Below are 16,476 nucleotides of genomic sequence, written 5' to 3'. Positions count from 1 at the left end.
ATAAAATTCAAGAATCATTTAAAAACATAAAATTTATTAAGAAAGCTAAGTAAGTAAATCTTTTAGAAATGTTTGCTATAAATAATAATGAAAGATAACGCGTAAAAACATTCCCATCTGTTTGACAGGTACCAGTGGGCAGGATCTGCAAGCTACATGTATGTAGACGTGTTTCCTCCAACAGCTACTGTATATACAGTCACAGGCCTCAACCCTTCAACTATGTACAACTTCTCAGTCAACGCTCTCAATTCAATAGGAGAGAGCAGCTATGCAGACAACAACAAGATCCTGATGGTCACCACTGCTGGTACGGTCAGGCCAGCCTGTCTTATAAAACTTCCCAGACTCATAAACAAAATTAATCATCATTTGGGTTTCGACCTTGGTGGTTTTGCTTTCAGGTTAGAAATTTGTATTTTTCTTTGCACTGATTTGATGAGCCATTTATCAGTTCCACCAATCACATCTCATTTGTAAGGCAAAAACAGACGCTGTTTTATTAGTGTCTGGTCTACACTGAGTGAAATTGAAATTTTAAGTTATTAAAAGGAAAGTAAGAAAAGGTTAATATGAAAACAAATGATAACAATAAATAACCATAACAGTAATAATAATAAAAACACTAAATTGAACCCTTTACTGTCACTCTCCATGAGCAATTAAATCCAAATCTAAATCTAACAAAAATGGTCTGAACATGTATATTTTGTCATATATTATTACCATTGTGGAAAAAAACTAAAGATTCTTAGTAATGTTGTTTTTAAACATTGTTTTAGATTCTAAATCTAAATCAAATACCACTAAACTGCCCATACTTCTTTAGAATTAGATATCTATTTCACAAATATTGTAAAAAGTATTGTTCATATTACTTAAACCAGGGTTGGCCAAACTTGTTCCTGGTGGGCCGGTGCCCTGCACAGTAGAGGTCTGCATTCCCGCGGCTCTCCCGCGGGCGCCGCAGGACCCGACCAGATTTCTGCGGCGCGGGAATAAATTTCCGAATAAATCGCGGGAGTGGTCGTCAACGGGTTTAATTTGGGATGGGAGCGGGCTGTCTAGCAATATCGCGGATATTGCTATGCGAATGAGAGAGAGAGAGAGAGAGAGAGAGAGCTTTGCCTGTGTGTGTGCTTGGTGCTTGTGTGTGTGTGTATGTTAGTGCGCGTGCGCGAATGAGAGAGAGAGAGAGAGCTTTCCCAGATAGCAAAATACACTCGGGCCAGTTCCGGCTAGATTCTCGCCTGCCGGAGACTTACCACTCAACCTGGCTCCGGCTGCCGGACTCCGGATGCTTGTGGACTCACTGCCCGATTCCATAAGCGAGCCGACGCTGCCGCATCCACACCGGAATCGGCCCGAGAGTAATGTGCGCTGCGGCCCGGAGCTGGCGCGACTCAGTATTTATATACCTTTATATAAAACCTTTTGGTATTACATTGGTACTTGATACATGGTATTACAAGCCTTTGAGTTGATATAACAGCAAACGCCTGTGTGTCTGCTTGGTGCTTGTGTGTGTGTTAGTGTATGAGAGAGATAGAGATTTGTCTGTGTGTGTGTGCAGGGATTGTTCTCCCCCGCTCTTTAGCGAGATCGGGCGCGGCGGCCAGAAAACGGGGCGGGTCGGGCAGCGGGACAATAAATTCTTAATATAAGCGGGAGCGGTCGGGTTCGGGCTAAAACCTGGCGGGTGCGGGCGGGAGCGGGAGTCAAAATTTAGTCCCGCGCAGATCTCTACTGCACAGTTTGGCTCCAACACTAATTAAGCACAGCTTAACATGCTAGACATGCTAACAGCACTAGAAATTTATAAGCAGGTGGTTTGATTAGAGTTGGAGCTAAACTGTGCAGGACCCTGGCCTTCCAGGACAAAGTTTGGCCACCCCTGGTACTGTGCTGAAACTAAATCCTATTGAAAACTATTTTTTGAGATATCAACTTCAAATTTGGAATTTTAATTTGTTCAAATATTTTGCTTAGATTTTCCATCAATTTTAGGGTAAACTAGTTTTATAAAATACATATTTATATAAAATGATATGATAACATACACATTTATTGTTATATTATTTTCATGAACTTAAACATCCATTTTTTATTTCACTAAACAAAAGAGATTTCCAACTATTTATATTGAATTTGTCATTTTCAATAGAGCTGATGGTTAAAGGGTTAAACATTTTCTAATTTCAGTCCCACTTGTGCTGACATCAAAAAATAACTACACTGTAGTATTGTGATCTTTTTGTATTGCAAACACACAGATGTAATTACATGCAGGTATTTTAAAAATATAGAAATTCAATGTAAAAACATGTGACACATAAACCAAATCATTTGTCTTTGGAGTTTCAACCACAATGATTTTATTGCAGGTTTAGACACAGGCTTAACCTTTTGCACTGATTTGATGAGCCATTCATCGATCCGACCAATCACATCTCACTTGCAAAAGGTAAAAATAGACACGGTTTTAATAGTGCTTAGACTCCTCTGAATGAAAGCTAAATTTAAAGTAATTTAATGTAAATGTGTAGATAAAAAGGACTAATATTAAAATAGACAGACAAAAATAAACAATCAAAATAATATTAATTGAAATAAAATGTTTAAACACTTTATAAACTCTACCAACAAAATATAAATGTGGGTATTTATTAACAAAAATACATTTGGATATTTTTTAAAATATAAATGCTATGTCAAAACATGACACATAAACCAAATGAATCATCTTTGGGGTTTCAACCGTGATGGTTTTTATTGCAGGTTTAGAAACAGGCTTTACGTTTTGCACTGATTTGATGAGCCATTCATCAATCTGACCAATCACATCTCATTTGTAAGGCAAAGATCACGGCCGAGCCTCATGCAAATAAGCCGAGCGGCTGAACGTCTACACCAATCAGTGTGCCAGTGTGTTTTCTCAATGCTTATTTCTGTCGGTATTTTGCTGGGTGTGTGAGAGAGAGTAAGAAAGATGGAGCAGGAGAGCGAGAGAGACAGAAAACAAAACCGTGTGATGTATGATAAATGATGATAAGCTACATTCCCTCGGCAAACATAATGAATTCTGCAATTGTAATGTCATAGCATTTGATTTGCAAAACAAATTAGTCATGAGCACAGGCAGCTGACGGAAGTACACTGAAAACTCAACACGGCTCCGCCACAGAGTTCATCCATATTACTACAGGCAAACTGGAGGTATTTAACCATAATGAACTATTTATAGTCGAATTCTGCTATTTTTTACTCACTCTTTTTTCACAATTTCACCATACTTATTATTCAGTCATAATATAATAATAATATATACCATGTATAATCATGTATATGAGCAATATCACACAAGAAGCAGTGCAATGTGGCTGTATATTTTCCCTGGTGGGAGGCGTGTGTTGGCACGAGATATACAGAGATATACAGCCACATCTCAATACTACGAGTGTGACATTGCAGCCTGATCTCACGAGGAAACGTAAGTATTTTACGTTTTGTCAGATTAGTGGCTAATTCGTACGAGTTCAGTCGTACGAAAATGTACGATTGTAAAAAGGAGGCGTGGCACCCAACCCCACTCCTAACCCTAACTTGTCTGGGTTCTGCCACTCTGGTCTTGTAAATGAGCTCTGACACTACCCATGTCTGGTTCTGTTTCTGTGTCTGTGTGCGCGCGCGCCGTCAAGGGTGTACGCAGAGTGTGCGCTGCCGCTTGATGTGGCCGCGCACGCACTGCGTCCGTCAGACGCACGCGCTCTTGTACTAGTGTTTGTGTTTTCGTCTGTCAGCAGCATGGTGTTTCATTCCCAGCGTCTCAGTCTTGTTGGTTTCGGTTTTGGTCGGCGCTGGGATGAAGCATGCACGCTGCGTGTGTGAGCGCACGGTGAGTGTTTTCATTCATCGTGTGCTCGTGTCTTGCATCTTTTGTCAAAGCACGTGGCTCGGTGTTTACATTGTGGTCACGTGCTTTTGTCGTGTGCTTCAGTGTTGTGTTATGTGAGCGCATGGCTTGCATTGTCTCTCTGTGTCATGCGCTCTCCCATCTATTGTCTAGTCCCACCCTCCTTGTTTACTCATTATTAGTTTGTCATGTTCACCTGTGTGTCAATTTACGTTTTGCTTTATAATCCCCCTCATGTTTTCAGTCCTTTGCCAGTTCGTCGTCGATAGTTTCCTGTCTTGTTGTGTCCAGCCCTGTCTTGTCCTGCCAGTCCAGTCAAGTTCGTTTGTTCGTTTATTTGTTTTATTAGAGTTTTCCCCCTCGGGGTTGTTTGTTTTGCCTTTTTGTTTTCATTTTATAATTAATAAAAACCCATTTTTGCTGCACCTGAGTCCTCGCTCCTTTTCCCCTCACCGACCGTGACATAACTATCATTGGGTAATGAGCAAATCGTACTAAATTGCTTTAACAGAAAAGCACTGCCACTCAGATTTGGATTGAAGATTCCCAAAACAAAGTGGATTAACTTGGATGTATGAATTGTTTGCCTAAAAACTAACAGTGTGCACTAGCAAAATAAACCTTGTAAATGGCTACTAGTACAACAGGCTAGTCTACACAGTCCTCAATAATAAAAAAATAAATAAAATACCTAAACATTCATGGCATATTATTTTGTTTTAAAAGCCAAAAACTAGACTAATAAAAACATGAAGTTTTTTCACTTATTTCTGCAGTCACCTTATTTCTGCTGGCTTTAGTACAGCAGGAGCCATATGTAATTTAATGCAAATGAAAACAAGTGTGTGAGAGTGCAGTCCATTCAAGTGCCTCGTTTTCGTTTGTGTCAAATTAAATATGCCATTTACTTTGACTCAAGTCTTTACACATCACAATTGGGCTTTTCAGGCTAGACTAAGTCTATAATCTTTGATTTTACACATTGGTACCTCTGTGCCTTCAGTGGAATTCATTATTTTCCACTCTGTAATTGCTGTCCACTCTAATGGACTTCAAAGCCCAACGTATTTCTCTATGGAAGGCAAGCAGCGCCAAAATGCTTGCAATTTGATTGGATTTTACCAACATGTAGACACTGACAAATTTTGACGTGGCAATTTTTACGAAAGGTAATATAACATCTGATGTTTGCTTACATCCATGCCAGTATATTAGTTTAATATTTATTACATGAATAAACTCAGGATGTGAATCACAGGGGTGTTTGGGGAAAGGGTTGACCCCCCAATTAAGGTTTGATCCCCCTTAAAGGACGTCAAAACAAGATGTATGGAGTCGTAGCTGTATTTTAAATAATAATGTTAATAATATAAATAATAGATATTAGACCACCCCTATAATAGTTCATACCATTGTGAGTGCATAGTCGTGCCAATCAGCCTATGCAAGAAAAAAAGTCATTCAACAGTCTGAAACCGGCAGATTTAGAGCACCGTAAGAGTTCACAAAACTAATTTCTCAGAAAATAGGTGTTTGTTTCTACATAAAGCCTAAAAGTAAAGTCAAATTCTATGCGTAGTTTGCACAGTTTGACCTAAAGTAAGTCGAAAATAGCTAATCAGGTCAGAATACACTAAATGTCTAACATAACAAAGAAAACCTAAATATATTAGATGTAATTTAAATAAATACATAAATTTAAAGCATGTATTACACAAACATTACCAAAAAAGTAATTATCATTTCATTTAGTTAATGTAAAAAGTTTATTTTGTATGTTTCACTCATTTTCTTTTACTGTAAGTATAAACATTACTAGATATATTTCCACACTGTCATTTTAGCCTGATCTCATGAGGAAACGTAAGTTGTTTACGTTTTGTCAGTTTAGTAGCTAATTCGTACAAATTCACACGAAAATGTAAGATTTTAAAAAGGAGGCGTGGCACCAAACCCCACCCCAAACCCCAGTCGGCATTGGGTGATGCGCAAATCGTACTAAATTGTATGTTTAAATTGTAATTGTGATGGTCAATCAGCATTGTCATACCAAACCAACATCTATCCATACATAACCTAAAGTGCACAAAAAACACAATTAATCTCATAATAATAATAATAATAATAATAATAATAATAATAATAATAATAATAATAATAAATTGGATCTTAAACAGACCAATGTTGTTGCACAAAGGACAGTCCTATCTGAGTATACCATTGTTTTGCATTTGCAAATGTGAAGCAATGACATTTTAAACAATTTTATAACGTACGTATCAAGCCTTGTTGTTTCTGAAAAAGTGACATTTGGAGCTTAAAACTGGTTCAAAACAAATGATTTGCAAATTATTTGAAGCTTCTCGAAACAGTATTTGGAAAGTAAAATAGATTATTACCTGGATGACAACCTAAATTCAAAATTTGCTGTTTACTTGATTATTGTAAAACTCAATTATTACTAAATGAAAACCTGTGGCTACTGATAATACTACTGAAAAAAACTCTTTTTTTTTTTTTTTTTTTTTACATTATCTCCTTTTACAAGTCCCCTAGAGTGAAACAGTTGAATTTTAGCAATTTTTAATACATTCAGCTAGTCTGTAGGTCTGGCAGGAGACCTTTTAGCTTAGCATAAACTATTAAATTGAATTAGACCATTGGCTTATATTAATCAAGAAACTTTGCTGCTGTACCATGGCTGCAGCAAGCACAATGATATTATGCAGTGTCTTCAGCTAGGTAAATAAAAGCCGTTTGCAATATCAATCTTCCTGTTGTAGCCATGGTACACTGTCAAAAATAAAGGTATGAGAGCTGTCACTGGGGTGGTACCTTTTCAAAACGTATACCTTTGTACTTAAAAGGTCCACATTGGTACCTCAAAAGTATATATTAATATCTAAAAATTTTAGGAGAAACAATTTTGTACTTTTTAAGTACTAATATGTACCCCTGGGTACCCTTGTACCAAATTTGTACCTTTTGAAAAGGTGCCATCCCAGTGACAGCTCTCATACTTCTCTTATTTCGGAGAGTATACAGCAGTTAAATTCCTTTGTTATTACACCAAAATGAGATGAAAGTTCCTAGCCATTTCTCATCGGTCTTAGTACACAGTGTAACTACAGAAGAGTCAAACTTTAAATAACTAAAAAGAAAAAAAAAACCTACAAAACTTTATTGACATTTGTGAGTGAGATGCTAATGGTCTAATCCGATTCAATTATTTATGCTAAGCTAAGCTAAAAGTGTTATTGCCAGACCAGGAGATCAGCTGAATGAATAAAAAAATGGTAAAACTCATCTTTATAACTCTAAGCAACTTGTAAAATTAAGCATATCTAAAATAAATATATTAAAAATGTGGAGTGTTTATCTAAGATCACATCAATGTTAAAACCTCACTTTTAGCTTTTCCTGTAGCTTTCAAATGATTCTCAATTGCCGTTATCCATTAACTTGTGTTATACGAATGTCCAAACATTCCATTTTTTACCTTAAGCTCTATCTAACCGTAGCATCAGTGCTTCAAAAGTCCCTGTTATTTTTTTTGATGTTCTGATTTTAGACTCACGGTCAGAGCAGAACAAAGTGACTGCACTCTGTAACCCCTGCGTTTTAGTGATTTACCTCTCTCTGTTTTGCTCTCAGATGCGAAGGAAGCTGACGGCGGGGTCTCCACAGCGGACCAGGACTCGGCTCTTGCAGGTGCTGCATTTCTTCCTCCGGCTCACTGCAGCTGCTATTTATCAAATGTAGAAAAGGCCTGACACCCCAGAATTCAGATCAATTTCTCAGCTCGTACTTCAGCTTTCCATGGCCTTTACCGGCCCGTTTCATGTGCTTTCATAAAGCCTTGGGGCTCAATGTTTTCCCCGCTGCGGTTTGGTGCAGTTTTGCTCAGGCTATAATCCTGAACGCTTTGGTGCTGTTTAATGGGACACAGTGGCAGTTATTGACCCTTGGTTCGGGATAGAGAATAAACTGACATTAGCTCGCGGCGAATTCGAGGTCCGCCAGATACTGCTTTGCATTTTGATTGGGTTTGTGTAGAAAAGATTCATTAGGGTTTTCAATTTCCTCGGATAGTTCCAATGTCATCAGTTTGATTTGGGAATGATACACTGTGTGAGGGATTTTTCCTTTTTTTTTTTCAGAGAGAGATTCATCAATGTCTCTCGTCTGTGTGAATAAACTAGTTCATGCGGCATCGGAGGTATTTTCACGCGGCGAGGCATGACTCGAGCGTGTCAAATCCGTACAATCACACGCTCTCTTCCTCAAAACTGTGACATATAGTATTGCAAATCCAACAAGACAGTGATGCATAGTTGTGCGCCTTCAACCCAAGGCATTTTTCAACATCTTGTACATATATATGTGGGATTTTTCAGAACAGCTGCCATTAATATATCTTATGCCCAAGAAGTATTTGAAGTCATGCTTTAAAGTGTCGGAATGTCATTACATCGGATGAAAGAATGTCTGCCCGAGTGGCAAACAAATGATTCTCGATTTCTTCTCTCGCTAACTCAAACTAATGCCATTCTGAGCTGTTTTGTGCAAATAGGTTTTAGCAACTGGTGTTTTGGGGAGATTTTTAGTGAATTTATTATGTCAGGGTGCATATAGGAATTTTACTCTAAAGCACAGTTTGATTAGCATTACTTAAAAACTAAAGTAACCGTCTGAGATATTATTGTTAGCTAAAAAACTTTATATTATTTATTAAATGTACAATGTTTTTGATGTATAGCACATATAATGTATAGTACACTGCCTGACAAAAGTCTTGTCATCGATACCAGTAGTAAGAGCTACAAATAATAACTTGACTTCTAGTTGATCATTTGGAAAAGTGGCAAAAGGTAGAATTACAGATGAATCATCTGTAGAACTGCATCCCGATCATCACTGCAGGAGACCTATTGGAACCTGTATGAACCCAAGATTCTCATAAAAATCAGTTAAGTTTGGTAAAGGATAAAACCATGGTTTGGGGTTACATTCAGTATGGGGGTATGCGAGAGATCTGCAGAGTGTATGGCAACATCAACAGTCTGAGATGTCAAAACGTTTGTGCTGCTCACCACAGGAGAGGGCAAATTCGTCAGCAGGATAGCGCTTCCTTCTCATACTTCAGCTTCCACAACGTTCCTGAAAGCAAAGAAGGTCAAGGTGCTCCATGATTGGACAGCCCAGTCACCAGACATAAACATTATTGAGCATGTTTGGGGTAACGTGAAGAAGGAAGCATTGAAGATAAATTCAAAGAATCTTGATGAACTCTGGGAGTCCTGCAAGAGCGCTTTCTTTGCCATTCGAGATGACTATATTATTAAGTTATTTGAGTCATTGCAGAGATTATGGTAAGCTTATGGGAGTCATACACAATATAAAATATTTTTCCACTGCACCATGACTTTATTTTTTATGCTGTACATTATTTTTTGTTAAGTGACAAGACTTTTGTCTAAGCAAAGTCAGACCTTACTGTCCAAATTAAATAATTAAAAATCAAGGCTCAATCATATATTATTTTGCTTTTTAAAGAGGAAGAATCAAGAGAAGCAAAAAATTGACAATTTTTGTTGAAATTGTCTAGGTCGTAATTAATTTTTGCAATATTTAGCTTGAATTTATTTGTATTATTTTCAATTTCTACAGATGTTTGGTGACTTAAATATTATTTTAATAAATATATCTGTTTAATAAATCTGTTTTGTTTATATGCACCGATAAATACATTATTAGCCCCTTTAAGCTAGATTTTTTTTCTATAGTCCACAGAACAAACCATCATTATACAATAACTCGCCTAATTACCCTATCCTGCCTTAAAATGTCACTAATCTGTATAGAAGTGTCTTGAAAAATATTTAGTAAAATATTATTTGCTGTCATCATGGCAAAGATAAAACAAACCAGTTGTTAAAAATGAGTTATTACAACTATTATGATTAGAAATGTGTTGATAAAATCTCTCAGTTCATTTATTAAACAGCCAACTTAAGCAGCACGTTTTTACGCAGCAGATGCCCTTCCAGCCACAACCCATTTCTGCGAAACATCCACACACACTCATTCACACTCACACTCATACACTACGGACAATTTAGCCTACCCAATTCACCTGTACCGCATGTCTTTGAACTGTGGGGGAAATTTGAGCACCCGGACTAAACACACATGAACGCAGGGAGAACATGCAAACTCCACACAGATATGCCAACTGACCCAGCCGAGGATTGACCCAGTGACCTTCTTGCTGTGAGGCGACAGCACTACCTACTGCACCTTTGCGTTGCCACATCTTCTTTCAGTTAAACAGAAATTGGAAAAATATAAACAAGGGTGCTAACAATTCCGATATGTATATATATATATATATATATATATATATATATATATATATATATATATATATATATATATATATATATATATATATATACTTTCCCCCCCCCCCAAAATCTAAAGTTAAGGCACAGAAAATGTATATACAAAAAAACTGTCAATAGCTAACTCTGACTGCGCCCCTAGCAAAGGTACAACTATAATATATTAAAATGATCCCAATAAAAAAATTATATTGGGAAAATAATATTAAAACGATCCCAAAATCGAATAGTTCCTGAAACTAAACCAGCTCCTGAATGAAAATAGGAAAATGAAAAAATGAAAACAAGAAATAAAAAAATAAAAAAATCAACAACACTGGTTGCAAGTTTTATTTTTATTTCTTTTATTTTTATTTATTTATGTTAATTGTTACATTAAATTGCTATTAAACCATAGTAATAATTACAATGCTACATTATATCTGTGACAACACAGCCTATTAATTGTTTTTGGTAATCTAATAATTTCTTTCACAGAAGTTGCATGAGTCGGTGGATGTTTAATGACTAGAAAGTTTTATTTTTGAATAATTTTAGATGTATTCATTTAACCAATGCTTTTATCCAAAGTAACATGAGGATGTTTAGCCAATTCAAATCCATCCATTTTCTTTTTGTGCAATGTAACAGGTGGTGGCCTTCCTGTCTATGTGGTGGTGATCCTGGTTGTGGGCGGTGTTCTGTTCCTCCTGAACCCATTCATCTGCTTTCTATTGGCCAGATGGAAAAGAAGGCGGAGCCTGAAAGGTAATGGACAGCGAAAAGTCCTCAGCATGTCACTGTTTCTTCTTTGCTCTGTTAGACAGCGTGTCCTAGACTGGTCGACTCCCGGCGACAGCACGCAGCGCAAAAGGGATGAACTGTCTGAATCCTAATATGACTTCTCACTTTTAAATCCATCTCTCTCTCTCTCTTTCTCTTATCTCGCTCGCTGCCTCCTCAGCCATCTGCATCATCCCGCCATCTCTCCTTTCCCCGGCAGCTGTCACTTCCTCCCTTCGTCTCCCCTTATCTCGCCCCTTTTCCTTTCGTCCTCTGTCATTCTCTCTCTCACTCACCCCATCTGTCTTTTTTTCGCCTCGCCCCTTTCCTTCAAACTGTCAGGTGTCTTGTCTCTCCTCTCTCATCTCTGGCTCCCCATTTTTTTCCCTTTTCCCTTCTATTCATGAACCTGTCGCCCTCTCTTCTCGCTTTCAAATTGAACGGCCCTTTTTATCAGTTTATTAAAGCTTCTGTCACAACACAATTTGTAGGGAGGAAACCAATAATTGAAATGGCGCACGATGAATGTTTCCGTACACAAACAATCTGGTGTTCTGTCATTTTTTTAATGTTTTGGCTTTCTGTCGAATTTCTGTCATGATGTCCTACTTGCGTGACCTTTGACCTGTTACAATTCGCTCTCTTTTTGGTTTTGTGCATCCAGGGGACACCAGCAGCATTTCACAGGAGACCAAAAGTGAGGAGCAGAGGTGAGTCGTGTTGGTGCACTCAATAAAAGCTCTTTTGCAGGTTTGCCCACCCAGTTCTGACTCCTAAGAGATCTAAACTGGGTAAAATAATAACAAAAACTAGAATTTAACAGTTTCTGAGCGACAGTACAAAAAACTGTTAAAAAACCAGTGCTAAACCAGTTGCTGTGATGCTTAAAAATTATACCATCCACAGCAGTGCCATATAACAAACTTTTTTGTTTACACAAAGAAACTTTCAGTGAAATATTTTTTCCAATGCAAATGTAAAAATGCCCCTGTTCTGCTTTTCTTGGCACCTTTCTTCTGATAATGCACTGAAATTACAGAAATTCAAGCTTTAAATACCTGACAAACAGCTTGTTGTTGATCCCAGTAGTAAAAACTTGACTTCTAGTTTTTCATTTGGAAACGAGACAGAAGGTACATTTTTCCTCTGAATCATCTGTTGAACTGCATCCCAATCATCACAAATACCACATGAACCCATGATTTTCATAGAAATCAGTCAAGTTTGGTGAAGGAAAAATCATGGTTTTGGGAAACATTCAGTATGGGGGCTTGCGAGAGATCTGCAGAGAGGATGGCAACATCAACAGCCTGAGATATCAAGACATTTGTGCTGCCCATTACATTACAAACCACAGGAGAGGGCAAATTCTTCAGCAGGATAGCGCTCCTTCTCATACTTCAGCCTCCACATCAAAGTTTCTGAAAACAAAGAAGGTCAAGGTGCTCCAGGATTGACCAGCCCAGTCACCTGACATGAACATTATTAAGCATGTCTAGTATAAGATGGAGGAGGCATTGAAGATGAATCCAAGATGAATCCAAAGTATCTTAATGAACTCTGGGAGTCCTGCAAGAACACTTTCTTTGTCATTCCAGATGACTTATTGATAAGTTATTTGAGTCATTGCAGAGATGTATGGATGCAGTCCTCCAAGCTCATGGGAGTCATACACAATATTTATTATTTTTCCACTGCAGCAGGACTTTGTATTCTACACTGTACATTATTTCTGTTAAGCGACAAGACTTTTGTCTAAGCAAAGTCAGTCCTTATTTTCCTAATAAAATAATTAAAAATTAAGGCAGGATCATATTTTATTTTGGTAAAGTAAGCCTAATCTAGAGGCCTTTGCCTTTTATATAAGCCACTTCTTATATCAAATGATCAGCTAGAAGTCAAGTTATTATTTGTTGTTCCTAAAACTTGGATAAGCGACAAGACTTTTGTCAGATAGTGTACACTCTTAATTGTTTATGTTCAATCCACTTAAATTTGTAAAAAGATAAAAGTTAACATAATCAATTTCTGGTGGGACAACATGAAGGACTTGTTTGGAACCCAGCATTTTATTACAGTGCAGGAAAATTGTAACATTTTTGAGTGAGATGCTAATGGTCCAATCTGATTCAATGATTTATGCTAAGCTAAGCTAATAGTGCTCAAGCCAGATTCAAAGATTGGATTCAAAAATGGTAAAACTCTAACACTATAGGACTTGTTAAAACAGCTCCAAAAAGAAAAGTGGAGTGTTCCTTTAAAGACCCTTTAATGGAATGGAAAAGTTACTATGTTAAAGGTTGTTAATGGAAACATCTACTGTATGTCAATGAACCTTTAATTTAGAGTGTAGGATTGTCAGGGCTCTCATCAGTGCAATTAATTAATTGACATGAGTTGTTTTGACTTACATATTTTAATGAATGTTTGTTTAACTTAATTTAAACATGTTCAGTGAACTCAATTTCATAGGGAGAAATGGTTTAGACTTTAATATTGAATGTTATGTTAAGATTCGTAAAAATTTTATAGCAAAACACAGATTACAGATCCAGTTAAGTCAACACAACTTAAATGATCTAAGTTAATGACAATATTTAATATATTGCACGTTTTCCCCGTGTTCACATGTATCCTCCGAGTGCTCCAGTTTCCACGAGTTCAAAGACATGCATAGTGTTTGTGTGAGATTGAGAGTGTATGGGTGTGTCCCATCAATGGGTTGCAGCTGGAAGGGCATCCGCTGTGTAAAACATTTGTTGGATAAGTTTGTTGTTCATTCCGCTGTGGCAACCCTTGATAAATAAAGGCACTAAGTCGAAAAGAAAATGAATGAATGAATATTTAATATATTAGTTAAGTAGTAAATACCCAGTACAATAAAGTTTAAACTACTCAATTGTATTAAAGCAATGACTTTGCACAGTTTAATTAAGTAAACTTAACAGATATATATTTGCAGTGTTTCAGATTGGTTGTCAGAGTAGTTGTGTCAAAAGTTTAATACTTGGAATAGGGAATGCGAACAAACCCATGTGCCGAAATTTGAGCTAAAGTAATGGTGATTGTGAGCCTTAGTGGGCTGCACTAACAAGCTAGTCCAGCATGCTGCGATGGCTCAAAGGCATTCAGAACAACTTCTGCCTGTCTGGATGAGCTTCCAGTGGCTACAGAAGCCCTCAAGACGATATATAGAAACGTTGCTTAGCTTGCATCTCCATAAATAGACTCCAGAGAAGTACAGAGTGTTCATTTCACCAGCCTACAGGTGACAGAGTCATGAGCTGCAAAAATAAAACAGAGCGACAAAAAAGAAGCAGAATAGACAAAAGTCTTGAAGTTTTAGTGGGATATTAAAAAGAGAAACCAAATACATCTTGTGTATGCAGCTTGAAATTAAACAAGCCATGAGATTTCGCGTTTATTTGAAATGGCTTATAATAATGCACCCGAAATTTTACATATTTCAGACATCTGTATTTATCCGCAGCTCCTTCCTTGCTTGCAGAAGTTCTTCTGTCTGGATTTCTGGCATGCAGTTGTGATGTGTTGTGAATGTGAAAGTTTCTCTCTGTTTCTGCAGGTCCACAGCGAGCAGCTCGACCCGCTATGCGAGCAGAGAGCTTATCAACGCCTCGGCACAGCGAACGCTCCTCGTCGACAGCAGCTCAGAGCCTGACAGCAGCGTCTATGAGAGCTACGGACGGGTAAATCACCGGACACTCACGCAGTCTTGTCTAGCATTTCCTATGATTTTGTTCTACCTAGGGAGGTGAAAACAACATTCAGATAAAAACACATGAAAGGAACATTTGTTGGCTTGTAATAAAAGATCACAGCAGAATACCCAATGCATAGTCCCACTGAACACATCCTTTCTTTTTTTTCTTTCCTGACATCTCAATAGCAGGAGAATCCTCATTATTACTACCCAACTGAGGCCTACAGTCCTGCCCTGTACGCTCACCCTGAAGGCCCTGAGGATTACGGTGAGGCTTAGCTGAATGTGGTTAGGTAGAGATTTTAAAGCATAATTATTGTATAATGTTGTTTTTTTTTTTTTTTTTACATTTTAAATCCGTTCCCTCATTACTTTCTCAAAACTGGTCTATTTAAAGGTCTCATGAAGTGCTTTGAAATGTGATATTTTTTATTTGATGTTTGACGTAATCTTAACTGAAACAGGAAGACAAGGCGGGATTTATAGTAGCCCTCCCCTTTAAAAAACAGCCAATGACAATTTTTCTTGAGTGGTTGAGCTCAAGTCCATCAAATGAAAAGTAAATGAGAAGCATCTCAGTGTGTTTCTCAGTGTGTTTTGTAGCCTGTCAATAGGATGCAGTTTGTTAGGATCGAAAATGAAGGGGGATTTATTTGGCACAAATGTAAAAAAAAAAAAAAAATCAAGCAAAAAGGTGAAAGTGACAAAATAACAATAAAGAAAAATAAACTAGTGACTTCGAAGACTTCGATGCATGTATCAAAAAAATTATACATCTCGTTGTGAAGCAGTGTACCGAGCTTGATTCATTTTGCCTTAATAATTTTCACCTATACCCACTTGACTGCTTCGAATTTTAATCCAATGGATTAAACACGCTTGTGGGTTAGTAAAGTGTATAGCGAGAGATCAGGCGTCGAATATTCACATTTGTACTGTTTCAAAGCACTGTGCCAGTCCCACGCACCAGTAATTCAACTAAAATACAATTAATTGTAAAAAGCTTTATTTTATTTTTTTTTTTTTTTTGAGCCCAGAAACCTCACTCCCATTCGCCTCCCATGCATGAACTGGTTCGATTCCCTCTCGGAAATGAGTGTGTGGGTGATGGACCGGTTGGAAAATAATAGACCTAAATAATTTTGAATACCTTAATTTTTACTACATTTATTGTGGTGTAATGCACATACAATGGGTGACACTTCAAAATGACCATTAATACTGCATGTGGCGCCGCAGCGCTTTTGTGGGATTAAGAACGTATTTTAGGTGTAATAGCAGTTTGCAACTATGCCACCAGGGGGCACAAAGACAGCTGTAAGTACCCTGCTACTAGTAAATGAAGATGAAATAGTGAAATAAAGCATTATAATTCCTTCATAAATTATTAAAAACTTGTTAACATGCTTTATTATCATTGTAAACTTGTTATAGTTGCTAGGGATTTCTAAGTGTTTGTAGCCAAATGAGTTCTGAGTGCTTGTAGGCCATTGCTATGCAATAGTTAGGGTGTTTTTAGCTTTTTAGAGTGCTTTCACACCTGCCTTATTTAGTTTGGTTGAATCGGACTAGAGTTTGTTTTCCCTCTTGGTGCGGTTCGTTTGGGCAGTTGTGAATGCAGCAATCATACTCAAGTGCACACCAAAAGCGGACCAAAAAAGCAGGGGAGAGGTGGT

The 16,476-nt window shown here is 37.5% G+C and overlaps 1 protein-coding gene across 12 annotated transcripts in view; it reads left to right on the top strand.

Annotated features, from left to right (window-relative positions):
- nphs1 (NPHS1 adhesion molecule, nephrin) overlaps positions 1-16,476 on the top strand; it is a 483,647-nt gene that overhangs the window by 461,883 nt on the left and 5,288 nt on the right. For 9 of the 12 annotated variants that reach the window (XM_073923248.1, XM_073923252.1, XM_073923250.1 and 6 more), the window contains 6 exon segments: positions 129-310; positions 7,568-7,624; positions 10,948-11,064; positions 11,744-11,789; positions 14,663-14,786; positions 14,987-15,068. In XM_073923248.1, coding sequence (XP_073779349.1) covers positions 129-310; positions 7,568-7,624; positions 10,948-11,064; positions 11,744-11,789; positions 14,663-14,786; positions 14,987-15,068 — 608 coding nt within the window. 12 annotated transcript variants of the gene reach the window in all.

This window comes from Danio rerio, chromosome 15 (genome assembly GCF_049306965.1).
Source record: "Danio rerio strain Tuebingen ecotype United States chromosome 15, GRCz12tu, whole genome shotgun sequence".
NCBI classification, from domain to species: domain Eukaryota; kingdom Metazoa; phylum Chordata; class Actinopteri; order Cypriniformes; family Danionidae; genus Danio; species Danio rerio.
The sequence above is the reverse complement of the archived record's forward strand: the minus strand, read 5'-3'. Positions and strand labels throughout refer to the sequence as shown.